This window comes from Engraulis encrasicolus, chromosome 15 (assembly GCF_034702125.1).
Source record: "Engraulis encrasicolus isolate BLACKSEA-1 chromosome 15, IST_EnEncr_1.0, whole genome shotgun sequence".
Taxonomy (NCBI): Eukaryota; Metazoa; Chordata; class Actinopteri; order Clupeiformes; family Engraulidae; genus Engraulis; species Engraulis encrasicolus.
The window spans coordinates 13,070,319-13,082,686 of NC_085871.1; the positions used below are offsets into that span (position 1 = coordinate 13,070,319).

The 12,368-nt window shown below is 41.1% G+C and overlaps 1 protein-coding gene and 1 long non-coding RNA gene across 3 annotated transcripts; both read left to right on the forward strand.

Moving 5' to 3' along the window:
• Positions 1-588: 588 nt before the first annotated feature.
• On the forward strand, positions 589-7,731 carry LOC134463796 (uncharacterized). 2 transcript variants are annotated; one of them, XR_010037801.1, is made up of 8 exons: positions 589-1,186; positions 2,390-2,459; positions 2,740-2,832; positions 3,278-3,368; positions 3,525-3,601; positions 3,710-3,979; positions 4,155-4,299; positions 6,087-7,731. It is a non-coding gene; the product is annotated as an uncharacterized LOC134463796 (long non-coding RNA). The 2 variants fall into 2 exon arrangements; XR_010037800.1 differs by having other exon boundaries at positions 3,710-3,925.
• A 365-nt stretch (positions 7,732-8,096) lies between these two features.
• On the forward strand, positions 8,097-11,368 carry LOC134463795 (uncharacterized). The gene is made up of 4 exons (XM_063217092.1): positions 8,097-8,764; positions 9,215-9,796; positions 9,893-10,036; positions 11,123-11,368. The coding sequence occupies exons 1-4, from the start codon at positions 8,153-8,155 to the stop codon at positions 11,261-11,263; spliced, it is 1,479 nt and encodes a 492-aa protein (XP_063073162.1). The 5' UTR covers positions 8,097-8,152; the 3' UTR covers positions 11,264-11,368.
• Positions 11,369-12,368: the final 1,000 nt, after the last annotated feature.

The following is a 12,368-nucleotide window of genomic DNA, read 5'->3' on the forward strand; positions in this document are numbered from 1 at the left end:
TTGTAAAAGGTAGTAAAAGGTAGTAAATGAAATTAGACCAAATTAAGGCTTGTAAAAAGTAGTAAAAAGTAATAAACGTCATCTGACCAGGTAGTATTTTTTTTTTTACCTCCACAATGTGTATGAAATATGTTTTTTTTTTTTTTTGGATTGACAACAATTGATAAACTAGCGTGAATTTATATGTTACGACTAGGACCTGAATGGACTCATTTGTACCTTGCGCGCATACGTTGAATCAATCAGGGTTGTATTTCTCAAAAGCGTAGGTGTTAGCCAGTAAGCAACATGGCTAAGTACCAATGGGAAATTGCATTGCAAACAAGAGCTAGCTAACATAGTTAGCAACCTTGGTTTGAGAAACGCACCCCGAGTAGCCTTGGCGACCGGCTCCGCTTGCCGCCAATCTACAGAGTTGTTTATGTCGCATTTGCAGCCGACACATCGCTACACAGCTGCTACATTATTCTTCTTCTTTTGAGAAGTTTGTATGGCGTTACTTGAGAGATATGGGCAAATGTAAGTTTTCAGACCTCTGGCTGGAGGAAACTTCTTTTAAAGACTGGCTTAGGCCAGTACCCACTAAACATTGGACGTCGTATAGACGTTGAAATTAGGTCTAAATTGCGTCCGTCGGTCCATGACCAGTTTTGGACCTTAGAATGACGTACAAACTAGGTCCTTTATTTGGACGTCTAATAATGACCCTATTTGTACGTCATTATGAAGTTCAAAATTCAGACGTCAGTCTAGGTCACTTTTTTGGACGTCAAAAACAGGTGAGGGAAATCGACATGATTGTTGTTGTTGCTGTTGCTTTTTTTTTTTTTGCTTTGTTTTTAAATAGGCCATAGTAGTTTTCCTAGTAGGCTATTTTTTTCTGTTCACATCGGGTGGGGAAAGAGTGTGTGGCAATCCCAAACGTGCAATGCACCGTGGGACACACTGCCTAAACAGATGTGTCAAAAAAAATAACACATTGGGATATGTAGACAGCATTGACAGATTAGGTGTCATTTTTGTGTAAGATTTCATTTCTGGGTCGTGCTACAAGTGAGAAACTAACGGCCGTTTGGCTGTCCAATCGCGTGACTGTGGACATTTGAAAGCAGACTTCCGCCCGCCTTTTCTACCGTTGGAAATGCAAGATGCGGCGACTTGACTTCAGACACCGAGAGAGGCTGGCGTAAGTAATTCGGTATAATTTCGTAACAATTACGTGTGTTACCGTTAATGTATGGTTAAAATCAAACCTTGCTTCACAAGTTTTGCTGTACGAACATTGGAACAGCCTCAGTGATTCTGTGAACATTAAGCTAGCCTACAATCATATTTAGCTAGTTATTGATACTCAGTTAGCTATTTATCTTTAACGCTTGCACTATAAATTATATTTATTTTCTTTTAATTCACATGTGGACTAACTTAATGGTTAAAAACGTGTTGTGTTGGGAAACTTAAATGTTTGAAATGTGATATTGGATGGTTTGCTAACATTGGTTGCTAATAGGGTAACTGATAATTAGCTGGTGTGGAATAAATCAGGCGGCACTTTACTGATGTGAAGTTTGAAAGCTATTTTCTGAACATAAAAGAAAGAAAGTCTGACAGGATTTATGCAAGGATACGGAAACACCACGGATGAATTGACGTAGAGCTAGTACTGGTAGTGGGGCAAAAGTGGATGCTGCTAGTAACAGGTATCGGAGGGGGCAAGGCAAGGGCTAGCTAGCATAGAGGCGATTTTAAACTTCAGCGCTTCAAACGTAAGCAGTTCTGCGTCAAATCATGTAAATCAGACCATCCGCCACCCTCGTACATGATAAAGAATAGCACCAGTAAAAGCAAGCAGTATCCCACTGTTTTGTGTTGGCTCGATGAAAGGTGATACAAACGAATTTCCGAATCACATTTATGTTGGCTTGGTTGTAGTTGTTGTGGCCAGTCAATAGACAAGCTTTGAACCTAGTTCCATGTAAGTGTCGTGGTCTTCAACCGTTTCAGTATGTAGTTGAATATGGTAGATCTGGGCAACTGGTCAACGCTGTCGTGTTTTGTCTCGGTAGACCTCGTATGACGGTGTGTTGGGAAAATACCGGCAGTTGTTTCAGATGGAGGGTGCGACGTGCCAGATGTACGCTGTTCGAGGGATAAATCTGCCACGCACGAGATTTTGTAGGCAATGGTAATTGGTGACGATACCATGACGTTTGAAAAGAAGATTCAAAGTTTGAGTTTTAGGTGGCAGAGTAGAACAACAGCTGCGTGTGAAGTGTGGCGACTACCAAGGTATCAACACCAGTTATGGCTACGGGATTTTAAAAGTACCTTCAATGCACTGGGAACTAACGTGCTCTCCCCCTCTCTCTCTCTCTTCTCTTTTAATCAGGGCCCAGGTCTTGTGGCCACATCTGTCCAAGCTCCTACTCTGATTGAACAGTTGGATGATCAGACTGATGGTAAGTGTGTGTGTGTGTGTGTGTGTGTGTGTGTGTGTGTGTGTGTGTGTTTCCATGTGTATCATATTGTCTGTGATCATGTGTCTAATTGCCATCCACTTACAGGCCCTCTGCCTCCTTTCATTTGTTTTTTTTAGATTTTTTTTTTCAGATTTTTTTTCTTATTGTTGTATTGTATGCAATTGTGATAAATATGTTACTGTGATATTGTTATAACACAGAGACTTTGGTAAATGTGAAATTTAAGTACTGCTGTACAATTTTCTGCTCTCATTTTCAGATGAAAAGTGCTACACAGTTCTCACACATCTTCTGACTCCGAAGCCGCTGCAGTGTAAAATCTGAGATGTCTTTTCTGGTTGATTTTGTGCAGGTATTTTTCAAAGGATAGTTACTTTTAAAAACGTCTTTTAATCTTTAAAAACACTTTCATGCAGAGCCTCTGTTAGGACCTCATTGCGATACAGAGTTATGACCTTGTCACCAAAATGTCAATGACCATATTTTAACCTGCTATTTAAGGCTGCCATAGCCATATTCTTATAACAATGCAGTTAAGTTCAAGAGAACTATAGTTTGGTGATATGGATCCCAAATGGAAGAGAACAGCAGCGGTTTGTAGTTGTAGAGAACTAATTAGCGCCAAGTGTTGTTAACCTGTTGTTTCTTGTTTACCTGTCACAGTAGCCCATAGCACTTTTGTCATAGAGAGCAACTTGGTCAGTAAATATGTGCCTGCTGTATAAAGTAGCAGTATTTGGATGAGTTACAACTAACACGGACGGCAAACTTGAGACTGTATATTGTGTGTTTGACAGATTTCTGACAGCGACAGCGATGGTGAGGGAAGCAGTGTACCGAACTCTCAGATGACTCGGACCAGGTGACCAAACCCATGCAAAGCACAATGTGAGTGTACACACACACACACACACACACACACACAGACCATGAGTCAACATAGTAGCCCCTACAATATTTTTCCAATTTATTGCTGTGTGCTTACCATATCCATCATGTTGATGTGTGTTAATGCATCCTTGTGTGTGTATGTGTTGGTGTTAGGACTGTGCTGAGGCGTTCCGCCCCCCCTCCCCCTCCACACCACTCAAGGCACGGCGGCGGCCCAACCGCAAACTAACGTGAGTACACAACACACACACTTGTGTGCATGCCACGCACTGACACTTTCTCTACAGTGACTTGTCAACTTTCCTTACATTGTGTGTGTATGTGTGTGCGTGTGACAGGGAGATTAACATGAGGCTGGATGCGCTTGGCTCCCTGTTGCGTCCATCACCAGAGGGGCCGGGATTGCTGCGGTAGCTAGCCAATTAAAGGAGGAGGATGAAGGAGAGGAGTCTGACGATGCAGACATCGCCATCGTATGCAGGCCACGCCCTCGCAGGAAAACCAGCCAATTAAAGCGCTTGCAGCAGCATCAGCAGAACACACCGGCACGACTGGTAAACTTAAAGATACGCCACAGACCAGACATACACCAAATACAACTAGCACAGGTACACACACATACACACAGCAGTACATCTGTTTTGTATAGCGCTTTGCCTAGTCAAAGACTTTTTACAGGAAGTATTATAATTCTGTTTTATAGTTGGGGAAAGCCATGGAAAGTAGATAACCCTATACAGCTGATGTGTGTGTCAGTAATATTTATGTGTATGTGTGTTGCAGACAGAGCTTCTGAAGCATGCAGTGGAAGACCTGTCAGTCAAGCTAAAGGTCCCGCCCTCCAACCTGCTGCTGCTGCACGGAGAGGCGGAACTTAACACATCACACACTATTGGCCAGCTAGGACTCTGCATCGCTGACATCTTTGGTAGGAATGTGTGTGTGTGTTTGCGTTTGGGTGTGTTTGCGTGTGTTTGCGTGTGGGTCTGTGTTGGTGCAAGTCAGTCTTGGCTCCTTCCTGATATTATACTGTATAAGTTCATACGTATACCGCATTGCAAAATGAATTTCATATACAGTATATCACGAAAGTGAATACACCCCTCACAGTTTTTGCAGATTTTTGAGTATACATTTTCATAGGAAAGCATTACAGAAATTTCACTTTGACACAATGATTAGTGACCTTTGAACAACTTATTTAAACACTTAAATTTCTTGTTCACTCAGAAAAAAGCAAAATACACCCATTAATGTTTGAATATGTACTCACAAAAGTGAGTGCACCCCAGATTAAAATCCGGTAGAGAAGGGGCTGTGTTGGCTCGAATCGTCTTGAAATGAAAAGGGATGAAAAGGGAGGTCATCAGTGTGCGTTTCAACCTTTCTTTGCATTAAACTTTTACATTTTGAGTCTGCATCTGGCTTAAATAGATCGGTGTGAGATTTGAATGCAATCCTATGGAGAATATCATGATCTGCTTCAGTAGTCACAGTGCATGTTGACATGCATGTTTGTTTTAGGTGTATTTCAGATTGCCAATGTTGACAGCATTCATGCATCTCCAAACCATGTCAGTCCCACTACCATGCGTGGCTACTGAGAGGATACACTTTTTTTGTAAAACTCACTTGTTTACCACCACACATGCTTGACACCATCTAAAGCAAATTTGTTTATCTTGGTCTCAAGAGAGATGAACAGACCAAGGATATGGATCACTGGAACCATGTCGTGTGATCTGAAGAGACCCAGATAAACAAATATACTTTAGATGGTGTCAAGCATGTGTGGTGGTAAACAAGTAAGTTTTACAAAAAAAGTGTATCCTATCAAAAGCCAAGCATGGTAGTGGGACTGACATGGTTTGGGGATGCATGGATGCTGTCAACATTTGTAATCTGAAATACACCTAAAAGAAACATGCATATCAACATGCACTGTGACTACTGAAGCAGATCATGATATTCTCCATAGGATTGCATTCAAATCTCACACCAATCTATTTAAGCCAGATGCAGACTCAAAATGTAAAAGTTCAATGCAAAGAAAGGTTGAAACACACACTGATGACCTCCCCTTTTCATCCCTTTTCATTTAGTTTCATTCTACCGGATTTTAATCTGGGGTGTACTCACTTTTGTGAGTACATGTTCAAACATTAATGGCTGTATTTAGTTTTTTCTGAGTGAACAAGAAATTTAAGCGGTTAAATATGTTGTTAAAAGGTCACTAATCATTGTGTCAAAGTGAAATTTCTCTAATGATTTCCTATGAAAATATATACTCACAAATCTGCAAAAACTGTGAGGGGTGTACTCACTTGCGTGATATACTGTAAGTTGAAAAAGTATGTTCTCAAAATATTTGAATGGCAAGAATTCACACATAGGTGATAGGACCTCTGGCCATTTTCAATAATAAAATGCAAAAAAAAGGTAGATACACCGTTTTGCAATAAACTCTTCATACGTATATATAAATAATGAAATGAAAAATGAATGAAATTAAATTCACTCAGTTTAATGAAGAGCTAAGAAGATGTCATGATATCAATGTATGTGTAGTTGATTCGGCTATACTTAGTTTGACTGGTATGCTTCATACCTTTCAATCAGTTAAGTAAAACTTGCTATTAAGTATTATTAATGATGTCTCTCTCTCTCCTCTCTCTCTCTCTCCCTTCTTCTTCCTCCTCTTCTACTTCTTCTCAGTCTGGAACCAACTTCACATCCCTCTTCACTGCACTACTGACACTGAGATGGAATCCACAACCCAACCACTAGTGGTCTGCATTGGGAACCTGAAGAGTCTGTCATAACCGCCAGGAATGACCGTGTGACCATTCCCGTTGCAGACGGCCTGACTTGCACAATTGACAAGCTGTTCAAGCTTTAGTGGGTCTGCAACTTGTTATATCCAGCACAGCTCAGCTCTGTTTTCACCTTCTTTGAATATGTTTATGACGTTCCCATCTCAACCAACAAACGAACAAAGGCACTACAACTTCTCTCAAAGCTTCCCAGCAGCCCAAGTGATCACTCAACATGTGTTTATGCCCAAAATGTAAATAGTTACTACAGACATCAAGAAAGTAGTTTGGCATCTTTTTCATGTACACGCTTTGTCAGATGCACAGGATATGATGATAATTTGCAGCCAAGATGGCTGTTCAAGTTTACAAGGACTTACTATGTAGACACCACCTACGTAGACACCACCAGTCCACAACAACAGAAATGGGAGTATCTTTCAATGACTCTTTTGAATCCACTGACATTCAGACAGCCTATGCAGCTTCAAGTAACACCTGAAGAAAGAGCATTTTGTGTCCCTTCTCAAGGACAGATTCTCCATAATTTACCACTTAATGACAATTTATCTGTGTTCATGCTTGTTAGGATTATTACAGGGAATTATTTTGATTATCATTTTGGCAACACTTTATTTTATCATTACATCTATTAGCTCTAATACATACAGTGTTAATGCCTGTATGCTGTATAAGTAACTTGTAAGGCATGCACTAAGCAAAATCAAACATACATTAGGCATGTATTCGCAAATGCCTTGTTCATGCACAATTTGGGATTTATTACCTAATGTAACCTCAGTAAGGACCTAACAAATGTTTGATTTCGCTTAGTACATGCCTTACAAGTTACTTATACAGGCATTAACCCATTGATGCTGGATGTTGCGTTGTGCAACATTGGCCCTGGCGCCTGGAGTTTTGTATGGCATCAGCACCCTTTTCTGCAAGTGCTTTAGGCATCAATGGGTTAACATTGTATGTATTAGTGCTAAGCGATGTAATGTTAAAATAAAGTGTTACCATCATATTTAAAAAATATATATATGTTGTAAAACTGGACGATTGTGAAATGATATGTGGCAGATTTAAGACCCATTGATGTAATGCAGAGTTTTCATTCAGATGAACTGTCTCTTAACCCAAGGTACAATGTCTTTTCTTCCAATATGTTGGAACCTATTTCATAAGAATGTTATTTTCAAGAATATTTAACACTACTTCGAATTTCAAGACTTTCGGGTTTTGTAATACACCGGTAATGTTGTTAAGAGATGATAGTGTACGAGTCATAACCATCAATACTTCATGAAATTCGCAGTGGTGTTAATTATTCTTGAAAAAGATCACATTTGTTATCTCCCCCTCTTCTGAAAAGCCTAACAAAAAAGAATATGACAGTAAAGTTAATGTAATACAATTTTTTTTAATTGAATGTAAACACAACTCTACCAAAAAAAACATTGCTGAGGTATGTAGTCAAGACTTTTGAAGATTGAACCTTGTAAACAAAAGTGTTTGCTAAATAAAAGTAAACCCCCCTGTCACTTTCCATGTGATAATTGTCTGTATATTTTGAAAACTAGAAGTTTCAAGGTTTTTAATGCTGTCACTTTTATGTTTGAATGACAACTCACAGAGTTAATTTGAAGTCAAAAAGACGTCCACAAAGATGACGTCAATATAACCACCTACAAAATGACGTCAAAAACATGTCCTCCAAGACCCTATTTGGACTAGAGATGACTCTAATATGGACGTAGTACAGACGTCAAAAATGGACGTCCATTAGACGTCTGAAAAAGACGTCGTCTGGAGTAACAGTCTGCACCTTCAGATGACCTAAATTATACGTCCAAAAATGACCTTAAAAAGACGTCCTTTAAACGTCATTTTGTTTACTGGGTAGTTGGCAACAGCCGAGAGGCGTATTGTAACGTCTGTAAAAAAGTTATAAACATTACGTGGATGGGTGTGAAGGCAGTGAAGTCTCATATGGATTCAAATAGCCACCAGACAAAGATGCGCGGACGAAACTCGCAGCTACCGCTGTCACTGTTTTGCGCCGGGACTAGTGCTACACCGACCTCCATTGCCCCCTCAACCTCCAGCACCGTGACCACATCTACCGCCGCCGGTACCTCAACCTCACCTGCTCCCATCAACAGCATTCCGAATCAACTGCTCTCCACCACCGCCACACTGCAGGCCGAGGTACTGTGGTGTCTAGATTTGGCTTCGAAACACCACTCCTTCAACTCCAATGACGGCATTGCAGAGCTATTTGTCAAGATGTTCCCCGACTCCCAAATTGCCAAATCCTTCGCTTTGGCCAAGGACAAGACCGGCTACATGATAAAATTTGGGATCGCCCCATATTTCAAGAGGCAACTAGTCGAGGCCATAAATCGTGCCGGCCCTTACGTGCTGATGTTTGACGAGAGTTTAAACCAATCGTCCAAAAAAAAACAACTGGACATTCACATTCGGTTTTTGGAGGATGGGTGCGTTCAGTCGCGATATTTTGGCTCACAATTCCTGGGACATGGAAGAGCTGATGATCTGTTGCTGCACATCAAAGTAAGTTTATTTTCCACTAGCCTACTGTTGATTAATGAGATATTGATGATCATTTTATTTATTTAACCTTCTTTTGAATTTCTGTTTTATTCATTCATTCATTTTATTATAATAATAATAATAATTGTATTTGTATAGCACTGTGTCATACAAGGCATGTAACTCAAAGTGCTTAACAAATGGGAAAAAACATTGTTAGAGATAGATTTAAAAGGAGAGGAGAGATAGATTTAAAAGGAGAGGTATAGAGGAGAGGCAGAAAAAGCAGGAAGGCAGATTTATTTATTATGTCTCAGTATTGCAGAATAAGAGAGTAAAATTCTAAATTATAATAAAGCTAGCTTAAATGTTTAATTTGAAGCATAGGCTATATAATATATTACTGTCTTTATATTGAATGTGATTTGTAATATGTTATTTAAACAAACTTTTTTCTCTGTGAATTCACAGGAATGCATTGGCCAACTCAACATGAGGCAGCTCCTCTCAGTTGGGATGGATGGGCCCAATGTAAATTTTAAACTCCTTGATCTCCTTCAAAGGGAGTACGCTGAGCTCAATGGAGGTGCCCAAGTTCTGGTGGTTGGGAGCTGTGGACTCCACACTCTCCACAATGCCATGAAGGCCGGATTTACAGTGTGGCAAATCGAGAAGTTCCTGCGTGCACTCCATTTCCTCTTTCATAACGTGCCTGCCCGGAGAGAGGACTACACCAACACCACTGGATCTACCTGCTTTCCCCTCTCTTTCTGTGGCCACAGATGGGTCGAAAATGTGCCAGTCGCTGAGAGAGCCCTCGAAGTTTGGCCGATGGTTCAGGCATATGTCAGTGCTGCAGAAGAGAAGAAGGTTCAAAAACCGAACACGGCCTCGTACGACACCATCCTGGCAGCAAGAGAGGATCCACTGCTAGTACCAAAGCTGCAGTTCTTCATCTCCATTGCAAGAGGTTTCAACCCTTTTCTTCACAAGTATCAGACAGATGAGCCCGTGTTGCCTTTTTTGGCTAAAGATTTAACTGAGCTTCTGTTGGTAAGTATCAATATAGTTTGATGAATTCATATGAATTTAAACCTGTATTGATGAAATGGCTTGGTAACTTAACTATCTGATTGTTGCCATCATTAGAGTTTACTTCGGCGATTCATCAAAAGGGAGCTCCTACAGGACCAAACCCCCTTGCAACTCATTAAGTTGGACATCTCTGATGAGAAGAACTGGGTCTCCCTCAGAAGGGTGGACATAGGCTTGGGAGCGGAATCAGCCATCAAGGTAATTTCATTCTTCTTTAATTGTTTGGTGAGATAAATCTGAATTTATGACTGCATAAATCTATAGTAGTAAATGCAATTTGGTCAGTAATAATATTGTCGTCTATAAAGGAACAGTATGTAAGTTTGTGGCCAAAATTGGTACTACAATGCTTTTCAAAATGCTGCAGAGCATGGTATTCCCACCTCTCAGACTAGAGGTTATCAGCTACTGTAGGTTGCCGAAATCAGATGGGTGAAGGGTGGTACAACAGGCCAAAAATAAGTAATACACACACACACAATGCACACATACACAAATATAACTTGAGGGCTGCAACTTCATTTATGTAATGGGAGTAATCTGACTGGATTGCTGTTGTCAGTGATAAAAACAATTTGAAATGATCAGGATTCCTTAATTTCTAGTAATATGTAAATATTATTTTGCATGTATTTCTAACATGCGCTACTGTAATATTAAACAAACATTTCTTTTCAAAGGCAACATTGACATGAATGTTCCTTAATGTTCCTGATTAGGCACTCCAGGCAAAACCAGGAACCAAGATAGGGGAACTCTCTGTGCTCAGCCTGAGAAAAGAGTGTTTGCAGTGTCTGGTTCGGATCATAAAGAAGCTGCAGGAAAGGTCCCCGTTGAAATTCCCCATTGTTAGGCAGATTGCCTCCCTGGATCCCACAAAGATGGCCAAAGATCCTGAGTGGTGCATCGTACAGATGAAGGCATTAGTGCAGACATTCATCCAAGGGCAGCAGTTGGCAGGTGGCATTGCAGTTGGTAAGAGAATATTATATAGGGACAGAAGAAGTCAATAGGTTATTCTACTTGATTTAGGTCATGTGCTAGGAATCTCCATTGGTTCTCTGCCTTTTTTAATTCAAGAGGTATGAAGGTGTCAATGATCAGTTCATAATTTAGATAAGACTGCTGTGCCCCCAGGAGGAGAACCACCGCTTTAGCTACTGCTGTGTATCTGTGATGTACTGTTTGTACTTTGCTGCATGGTTGATGTTACAGTGGACTGGAGTCTGTGAATGTACTGACCACATCTTGTACATCAGTGAATTTTCTTATTCTATGTTGCAGGTGATGTCATCATTCAGCAATTCACCTCTTTTGTCTCAGATAGCGTCAGAGATGAGGAATTCGTGTCCTTCCAGCCCCTCAGCCAGCGCCTGGATGTCTTCCTCCATTCGAAACTCCGCACATCCCACCCTGACCTGCTGAGGTTTTGCCAGAGTGCCCTCCTCCTGTCCCATGGGCAGGCATCCGTTGAAAGAGGGTTCTCTGTGAACAAGGAGGTGGAAACATGCAATCTCTACGAAGAGTCACTGGAAGCCCTGAGGTTGATATGTGACCAAGTGAATGCCTGTGGTGGTGTCCTCAAAGTTCCTCTGACCAAGGAGCTCCTGGCCTCTGCTGCATCCTCAAGGTCACAGTACAGGCTTCACCTTGAGAGTGAACGGAAAAAAAAGGAGAGTGCCACTCAGGAGCTTAAGCGGAAATCAGCAGAGAAAGAGCTGGAGGACCTCCGGAGTCAGCGGCAGGTGCTCCAGAGTGTGTGCCAGTCCCTAGAAAGGGACGCTGATATGTATGCAGAGATGGCAGAGGGTAAATCTGGAACCAAGATGGCTGAGCTTGTCACAAAATCCAATTCCCTTCGCCGAAGCCACAAAGGGAAAAAAATAGAGCTTCAGACGTTGGATAAAACTATCGAGGAGAAGGCCACAAAGCTGAGGCACTTGTGACTGTGCATTGCTGTTGAAATGTTAATGCTTGCTCGTTGTTCCTGTTCTGTGTAGGTTTATTCGCCTTGCCTTGTGTTTGTTCCGGCATGTTCCACTGGCTGACTAAGGATGGTTGCAGTTTAATCTCTCTATGTTCTCTCTCTCTCTATCTCGCTCTCTCTCACACTCTCTCTCTCTCTCTCTCTCTCTCTCTCTCTCTCTCTCTCTCTATGTTCTCTCTCTCTCTCTCTCTTGCTCTCTCTCTCTCTCTCGCTCTCTCTCTCTCTCACACTCTCTCTCTCTCTCTCTCTCTCTCTCTCTCTCTCTCTCTCTCTCTCTCTCACACTCTCTCTCTCTCGCTCTCTCTCTCTCTCTCTCTCTCTCTCTCTCTCTCTCGCCCTCTCTCTGTTTAGTGTCTAATTTTGAAGTTTACGTTAAGTTATTCATTTTTAATGAAATATTGTTTTTGCACTATTAAACATAATTTTATTATTAAATTTCTTCCCATTTAACACATTATTATTCGCTCATTATTTCAAGGTTACTTTACCCCGTCACTTTACTTTACATTATGCTGCTGCAGTTTGACGTCGTGTTGGTAGTAA

Coding starts and splice junctions, on each gene's coding strand:
- LOC134463795 (XM_063217092.1), top strand. CDS start 8,153: ATGGGTGTGAAGGCAGTGAAGTCTCATATGGATTCAAATAGCCACCAG. Junction 9,797..9,892: donor ATTTAACTGAGCTTCTGTTG/GTAAGTATCAAT, acceptor TGCCATCATTAG/AGTTTACTTCGGCGATTCAT. Junction 10,037..11,122: donor GAGCGGAATCAGCCATCAAG/GTAATTTCATTC, acceptor TCTATGTTGCAG/GTGATGTCATCATTCAGCAA.